At 40.0% G+C, this 9,016-nt stretch overlaps 1 protein-coding gene across 1 annotated transcript; it reads right to left on the minus strand.

Moving 5' to 3' along the window:
• Positions 1–3,892: 3,892 nt before the first annotated feature.
• SPZ1 (spermatogenic leucine zipper 1) lies at positions 3,893–4,993 on the minus strand. The gene has a single exon (XM_006875196.1). It carries the CDS (start codon positions 4,988–4,990, stop codon positions 3,893–3,895), a length of 1,098 nt encoding a protein of 365 aa, XP_006875258.1. The 5' UTR covers positions 4,991–4,993.
• Between the last annotated feature and the right edge of the window lie 4,023 nt (positions 4,994–9,016).

Here is a 9,016-nt window from a genome sequence, read left to right on the forward strand (position 1 = left end):
AATATTAAAATCCATGACTGTCTTATGAATATTAGTTTTCATTGCCTAAGTGTAAAATAGACACTTGAGTGGGATAGAAAGGAATGTTGGGAAATATGATTAGAGAAAACTTGTAAGCCCGCCTTCAGCCTATAACTGATTGGAATACCTAAAAGGGGCTCTACAACTTGCCCAGTGAAATAGGCCTCGTGCAAAGCCTTTACAGAGCATAGGACCTTAGGTGGAATCCTGAGTCCCATCTAGAACCCTAAGAGGTGGGATATTCCCACTAGAAAGGACAAGTAGACCAACCTGGAATAGCTACAGTGACAGAAGATACATCTTCAGAGAAAGGTCACCAGGAAAAATCCAAAACAAAAATGTCAGCATAACTGACTACTACAAGAATAAGCAAGCTGTTCACCAGGAAGACATTAAGGCTAGCAATCAAGTGCCTTCAGGACAAACTCCCCTCGAGACTGAAACTCAAAGGGAACACAAAAACAAGCATGTAAGCTTGTTGGCAACCACATTGTTCTACTGGTGAGTGGAAGAGGTGGAAAGGCATCAATGAAGAAATGGGCTGAGTTCAACCCCAGTCCATTGAATCCTGTTGACCTGGAGATGAGAGAAGAGGAAGGGTTGGTTGGTCCAAAGTGTGGTGAGACCTGAGGACACTTGAACCCATGGACAAGGACTTAGCCACAGAGGACTAGATCTGAGAGTCAAGCACCCAGCTGATATGAAGTGAGGGGAGATGTACAAGAACACTCAAACTTGCTAGCCTCGATGGCTCGATAATCAGAACTTGACTAGAGGAAGATTGGGGGAAAAAAAATTTATTTTTTTGATAAAGGAAACAAGGGTGAATTGCTTCAATTTGATGAACCTGACCTATACTCAGAGCGGTAGTTACTCTAAATACCAACACAGAGGGAAAGAGTCTTCACATCAAATATCAATGCTATCCCCTCTGTACACAGGGTAGATAGGGACAGTCAAGTTAGACATTGGCTACCTAAAATGAGGGGGCGATAAAGGCATGAAGTGACTGGCTTACAAGGTTTCAAGAGGGAGTTTACTTTAAGAGTATGAGGGGAAAGAAAGAGTCCCCACTGAATAGCTGGCATCTTGTCTAAATGGGTCTGGTGAAAAGATTCGTATTATTCAATAGTGAATAATTGTTATCGTGACTAATTGCGACTGTCACAATTGTAAAGGTAGAAGTTTTATAACAAAAATGGGTGAGTGTTTAATCTTACAGTCCAGAAACAGAGGACTCTAGGACCATCAAGAGAGAAGTGCACAAGCAGAATGAGGGACCTTATCCAGAGCCGCAGCAGCATCAGAGATGGAGGCAGAGATAGGGGCATAGAGAGGGGGAGTGGCTGAGGACTCAAGATTCATAGACTAAGAAGAGAGGGACTAAGAGCTGGTGGCCAGGAGCAGACTTGCAGAATGTGCCCTTTGGAGACGTAAATAATTATATATGCCTGAGTGGTTTTATTGTTTGTTTTTTAAAAAGCTAAAGTGGATAGAGAGAAATACTTTTAACTGATGGTACATGGAGGGGATTATAATCATTGTAATGAAACAAGGTATATGATTTGTTGAATGTAAAACTGATGATCTGCCCTGTAAATTTTCACTCAATCCACAAAAAAAACCTTAAATAAAAAAAACAAAACAATAATGGCAGTCCGATTGATTACTAAAAGAACAAGCAAGTTGTTTGCCCAGGAGCCATCAAAGCAAATGGTCAGGTCCCCTCAGGGAAAACCCCCTTCCAAAACTAAGACTCAAGGGGAATACATGAGCTGGCATGTGGTCTTGCTGGTGACCACATTGGTCTCTGATAAGAGGAAGTGGAGGAAAAATAGCAATGGAGTTGTGAGCTAAGTCCAACCACATTCAATAGACTCCTGCAAACCCAGGTTAAGACCTGGTTGACCAGCAGTATGGGAATACCTGGGGACTCCTGGGCCCAGAGACAGTGACATGGCCACAGTGAACTAGAGCTGAGAGTGAAGCATCCAGCTGATATGAAGTGAGGGGAGACGCACAAAGAACACCCATACTTGCAGATACTTGCACTTAACCTGGCTTCAATGGATGGATGATCAGAACTTGACTAGAAGGAAGAAGAGGAAAAAAAAGAGTAATCCGCTACATTTGATAACTTATATACTTATGGATGTAGTAGCTCCAAAGAGGGAACGAATCTTTACAGCAAGGATCATTCCCACCCCCTCAGTACACAGGATGAACAGGGATGGGCAATTTAGACACTGGCTATCCAAAATTGGGGGGCTACAAAGGCAAGAAGTGACTGACTTACAAGCTTTCAAGAGGAAGCCTAGTTTCAGAGGGGGCAGGGGAATGTACACTCTCCACAGAGTGGTTTCCAATCTGTTGGGACTGGGCTGATGCAAGGAGATGGGGATAAGACTCTTGTGGTACGATAGTGAATAATTGCTATCAGGATTGACTGTGAGGGTAAGAAATGTAACAGTAGATGTTTTGTCACAGAAGGAGGGGAGTGGTTGATTTTGCAGTCCAGAAGCGGAGATCCCTGGGACCATCAAATGAGAAGAGTGGAGTGTGGGACCCTACCCAGAGAAGCAGTGATGCCAGAAATGGAGGCATGATGTGGATAGATGGAGCAGCTGGGAACTCTGGACTTAGGGAGGGAGAAGGGCTGTGTGCTGGCCGGCAGGGGGCAGGCTTGCAGGGTGTACCCTTTGGTTGTTTGATGATGCATGGAGGGGATTGTAATCATTACAATGAAATGAAATACGATAGGATGAATGTAGAGCTGGTGTTCTCCCAAGTAAACTGTCACATAATTAGCAATAAAAACTTAAAAGAAAAAGCCCAAACAACCAACAAAAAACTATTGGTCTCTACTTGTTTGAAACAAAAGAGAAAGGAAACCCAAGACTCAGAAAAGGAATCAGTCAATAGTTCTATGAACCACATGAACCACAGTCTCCTCTATCCTGAGACCAGAAGAGCTAACCCAGCTATCGCTACCAGCCACTCTGATCAGAACTACAGTTAATGTATCCTGATAGAATGGGAGACAAATGTGGAACAGAACGTCAAATTCTCAAAAAAAAAATCAATCTTATTGGACTCGCTGAGACAGACAGAATGCTTGAGACTGTTTTCCTGAGATATTCTTTAAGCAGTGAGCCAAAACTATCCCAACACCTGTTAGCTAATTTGAAAGTTAGCTAATAATGAATATTGCGCTTGATTACTGTGTTCTTTGAAAAAAGAAATCTATGTAAGACCAAATGGTCAACTAATAATACCCTGGAGAAAATAAATGAGAAGGTTGGGTGACTTAGAGACTAGGTAACGGGAATGGAACACTTAAAATGGAAACTATGAGAGTGTTGATACAATATGAAGCATATAACCAAAGTCACTGTCTAGAAATTGTCAAATATGTGTACAAAATGCAATAATATATCTAGCTATAGATATAGAATTTTTAAAAGAAATCCAAGTTTATATACTCTCCCCACCCCACCTACCCCTACCTCAGAACTTTTCCTACTGGTAATAACTAGATAAAGAAAAAAAGATTTTCTTTCGTTCATCCTGATTTTTATTTAAATCTTTACTTAATTTGACTCGATAACATCTCACACCTGATTAAAGGGCCATAGGATCTCTGTTAATGACAAAAACAAAGCAGATTGTAAATGTTATAAACTTAAAGGTTGACACTAATGGTCATTGAAGTCCAAACTTACATAACTACTAAGGTAATGAATTGTTCCTGTTGTATAGCTCTTTCTTGGGTACATCCAACCAATCTATCTTGTTAGGTGATTGATCATGCCTGGAGTTGGCTGTATACAGTTTTTTGAAGAATTGTGTTTTCTTTTATTTTTGGTATTTTCTATCTTGATCTGCTGGCTGACCTCTTTTTTCCTGTAAGACCTCTTTTTGCAATACAAGTGTTGAAGCGATTATTACGAGCTTTGGTATTACTACAAACATCTAGCCTTATATAAAATTTCTCTATTTTCTGAAATGCGCCCTCCATGTCTCTCATCCTCTGCCTATGAATTCCTACTTTCTCTGCTTCTTGTAGTTTCTGATCTTTCTTGCCCTGTTCATAGTCTATCTGATCTCTCTCTTTCTTATGATGGAGCTCGTTGAGAATTTCCATTCTCTGCTGTAAGATTTGGCATTCGTTCTCCAGTAAGGCTGCAGTCAAATGCAAGGAATAAGTGTCGTGCTCCAGTTTCCTAACTTGTTCCTCCATCTCCTGATTAGTTGACAACTTGTTATGTGGCTGGATTTGGAAGTGAACCCCATCGTTTTTAAGTTCTCTTTTGTCATGCTGAGATTTCTGATATGATTTTATTAGTTCACTGAGTTCGGTGTGCTGTTCACTCCAGTGTTCTGCTTTCTGTAGTAACTGCTCCATATTGTTCCTGAGCTTGATATTTTCTTCTTGATCATGAAGTAATCCATATTTTGCTTTCTCTTTACTTATTTTAGTTTCATTAATGACCTCTTTTCCATCTGAATGATTTGCGAAATCCCTTGTAAAACCTTGTGCTGTGTCCTCGGAGTTCTGGTTTTCCAATATCTTTTTTTCATTCTGGAATTTCTCTGGCTCTAAACTAGCAAGCAGATTTTTAAATAGCGTTTTGTTGATTTTGTCAAGTGCTCTGATTTTTTCTTTAAGGTCTAACACATCATCAGAAGCATTGATGTCCCCCAAAGATTCTTCTCCATCTGTGGTCTTTCTAAAACTTGTCATGTTTTTAAGGATACCTTCAATTCTGTTTAAAACATTTTCAAGCTTTTGTGTCATCAGTTGCTCAGATACTTGATTGCTATTCCTTTTTAGAGGAAGCAGTGAACTCCAGAAGAAAAGGGATACTGATCCAATTTCGAATAAGGCAATGATCATCGTTGGGTCCCAAGATTCTTGATGAAGAGCAGGAGTATACCTAAAGGTTTCGGGGAGGGTAGGTGCTTCCATCTCAGCTGAATTAGCAGGGCTGACAACCAGGACAGGCGGAAAAGAGAAAACCTTGAGATTTCTGGACGAGAAGATGCAAGTCCTCTGTGAAAATGCAGAACCAAGCAGAAGCTAGAGACCAGAGTGAAGAATCTTGAGCCGGAGAAATGATGTTTAGGTGGATGACGACATTTCAGACAGCTTGGGATGGAGGAGGCTGGGAGAGGGAGTCAGGAGCCGTAGCTCCATAGCCTCTACTAGGCTTCTGGTATTTATTCTCTGTCCCTAGCAACCAGTCACTGCACCAGCATGGCCTATCCCCAGCTTGTGTCACAATGGAAGTGATTCATGCATCAAAATCAACCTGGAACTCCTCCTACCTCCCACCTCAATATGATAGTCCTTCCCTACCTTGCTTTTTCTCTAGGTTTCTATTCATCTCATTCTACCCATATCCAATAGCTCCCCTGCCTCACCTCCTCTACCCAGGATCCCAACCTCTACTGCACACAGCATCTTTTTTCCTCCCACCTAAATACATGGCCCAGAGCAATCTAGAGACCTTGTTGCTTCCATCCTAGAAGAGATGATACTGTAAAAGAAAGTTATCCATACAAAACAGAATAAAAAATTATAGCATTTGTTTAGGATTTTAGGATGCAAATGTCAGGAATAACTCCATTACAATATACCCTAATGCAGTAAGAAGGGACTATCTGAATTATTAATTAACAACACAATTAAAAACTGGGACTTTTTGTGGCTTGAAATACGAACATCCTTTAAGACAAGCTAACTGAGTGAGCTTACTTCTAAATCATTTACATGAAATGATATAAAAAATTAATCATTAGTTTTTACAATAACTTCTTAAAATAACATGCACTATATCTAAAGTGTTTGAAAGACCCCATGATTCAATTTTCAGTCAAACAATAGACGTATAAGGTAAAAAATAATTTGGAGGTACACACCCCTTAGAATAATCAACCATAGGATATCAAAAGAGCAGCATTTACCCAGGGATAAAGCTCAGAAAGCAAGTGGTGGTGATGGGGGTTATGTGCCATGGAGTTGGTTCCAACTCATAGCAACCCTGTATAGGGCGTTCAAGACTGTAAATCTTTATGAGTGAAGAAAGCCTCGACTGTCTCCTGCGAAGTGAATGGCTGGTGGCTTTGAACTGCTGATCTTGTGGTTAGCAGCCCGATTCATAACCCACAGCACTCACTACAGGAGCTCCTTCAGAAAGCAAGAAGGAATAGAAAAGAAGCACGAGTGGCAATGGTAAACACAGGCAGGAAGTGAGCAGAGTTACATTGTAGAGATTACAATATAAATCACAAATGAAAATGTGCTGAATGAAAAACCAGTTTACTCTGTAAACTTGCACCCAGATTACAATGAACAGTTAAAAAAACAATAAAAAAATAAAGTGTTTGAAAGAGTTATATAATATAATGGGTTATATAAAAATAGACACTAAACCTGGTGTATTTTTATTATTTTGTCTTTAGGAGTTGAACCCTTAAAATTACATTAAATTCAATCAAGGAAAACCATCCTTTGGCTGAGACCTTTCCTTGATCATGAAAATTTTTATTAGCGAGCATTTGACTAATTAGAAGTTTGCTTCGAATCTGATGGGAAAATTCATACTCTAATAGTATTTTTTTCCCCTATGAGGTAGAGATTTATCTCTTTTTCTCCCATAATTATCAACTGACTTTGGCTTTAATTTCCCTGAGCCTTATGCTCATCTCTGAGCCAGCTGGACCTGGAGCTGGAGTCTCACTGACAATCTACAGAACAGACAGAGTTGTGCTGATGGTTTATATTGAAGAAGGGGCACCTTTATCTAATTCACCTAATGACGCATGCCTTAAAGGCTGGCGTCCACCTTTATGCATGCTTTAAATCCATCTCACTTCAGCTTGCATTTTCCCTTTGACTAAAGAATCATTTAAGACAGTCTTTATGTTTGCTTTTGTTTTCTGATTTCCAGGTTAGTGGGATTTTTTTTTTTTTTTTCTAATTTTGGTATTAAGGAGCTCTTGGTAGTACCAATGGTTAAGCACTTGGCTGCTAACCAAATGGTTGGCAGTTCAAATCCACACAGCAGTTCTAGAGGAGAAAGATCCAACAATCTGCTGCTAAAAAGATTACAATCTAGAAAACATTATAGTGCAGTTAGTTCTACTCTGACCCGTGGGACATCATGAATCAAAGATGACGCAATGTCACCTAGCAACAACAAATTAGTATCTGGCTTTATTGCACTATAAATCAGAAAGCGTCTGTATTATTTCCACCTTTTGAAGCTGGTATTTTCTTTTTGGTTGTTGTCGTTAGGTGCCGTTGTGTCAGTTTGGACTCATTGCGATCCTATGCACAACAGACTGAGACATTGCCTCATCCTGCACCAGTCTCACAATTGTGCTTTCACTTGAGTCCATTGTTGCAACCACTGTGCCAATCTGTCAAGCTGGGGGTCTGCCTCTTTTTTGCTGACTCTCCACTTTACCTAGCATGATGTCCTTCTCCCGGGACTGGTCCCTCCTGATAACATCACCAAAGTATGAGATACGAAGTGTGGCCTTCTGGCCTCCAAGGAGCACTCTGGCTGTACTTCTTCCAACACAGACCTACTTTTGGCAGTCCATGGTCCATGGTACCTTAAATATTCTCCTTCAACACCATAAACCAAATGCATCAAATCTTCTGTGGGCTTTCTTAGTCATTGTCCAACTTTCACATGCATATGAGGCTACTAACCTCACAGGTCATCAATTTTCATATATGTTTTATGGATTGTTGAAAAGAAAGTGTATTTTCTGTTTTCTTTACTTGCAGCTCCTTAATGCTTTTGAATATAAGTCTAACACTGTCCTTGTCTTTGATTTTTATGGAAAATGGGTCAGTGGTAGCTTGGTCAATATATTAAGAGGAGTTTTCCTAGTAATCAAAATGGGATTTAAATATTTCCTATTTCCTTACAAGTATAATGAACTTCAAAGAAATGCTAATTTGACTGAAATTTGAGTATACTGAAGATATGAAAGGTTTATCAATGCTGAAAGAGACCCAGGTGGTTCCTCTCTTCTTTATTGACCCATATCCCCAGTGAATAGCCATGGAGGTGAAACAAAGAGTTGGATTGTCTTCTTTCTGTCTGGAGTCCCTGGGTCTCTTCTAACCCAAAGGCTAGATGTTTGAGTCCACCCAGAGGTTTGAAAATCTGCTTCTAAAACACCAGCCACTGAAAATGCCATGAAACACTGTTCTACTCTGACATACATGGAGTCTCCATGAGTAGGAATTACCTTGATAGCAACTGGTTTAAATAAGCACTAGACCGCAAGGTCAGTTTGAACCACAGGGTCAGCAGTTCAAACTCACCGGCTGCTCCTCAGAAACCTTATATAGGGTTGCTGTGGGTTGGAACCAACTCAACAGCATTTAACAAAAACAGCAACAAGTTTTCCCTAGCTTGATAGCTTTTTAGAAGAAATGCCAAAACACTTTTAAAAAAGAAAATTATTAGAGTGAATTTTTGTATAAAGTTGTTCTCTTTTTAACACCAGTTTTTCATTACAAGATTATAAAATCTTATGCCCCCTTTTAATGTATTTGAATCTCAGCTGTCAAAATGTTGGCTAGGTCTTTCATGATTCTTTTGGGTTCAAGTGACAGAGATGGACTCAAAACTGGCCAAATAAAGCTGAGACAGGGTTGGGGAGGAAAGTGTCATTGGCTCGTGGTAACTTAAAAGTCTTGAAGAAGCTAGTTTCAGGCAGAGCTGGATTAAAGGGCTCAAGTTATATTATGACATCTCTGAGATTGTTTCCCCTCTGTGTGCTTCATTTTAGAATTCTCTCTTCATATGATGGACACAGGTATCACCAGGCTGTTAAAAACTACTCAAGAGGAAATCAATTTTCTCTCTCCTTATAGTTTCAGCTCGACGGCACTTAACATACATACATACATAGTTTCAGCAGAAGTGTTGAGGAAGGTACTAAATGGCCTAACTTGGGTAATGTGCCC

The sequence above is a fragment of the Chrysochloris asiatica genome, unplaced genomic scaffold, assembly GCF_000296735.1.
Source record: "Chrysochloris asiatica unplaced genomic scaffold, ChrAsi1.0 scaffold00313, whole genome shotgun sequence".
NCBI lineage: Eukaryota > Metazoa > Chordata > Mammalia > Afrosoricida > Chrysochloridae > Chrysochloris > Chrysochloris asiatica.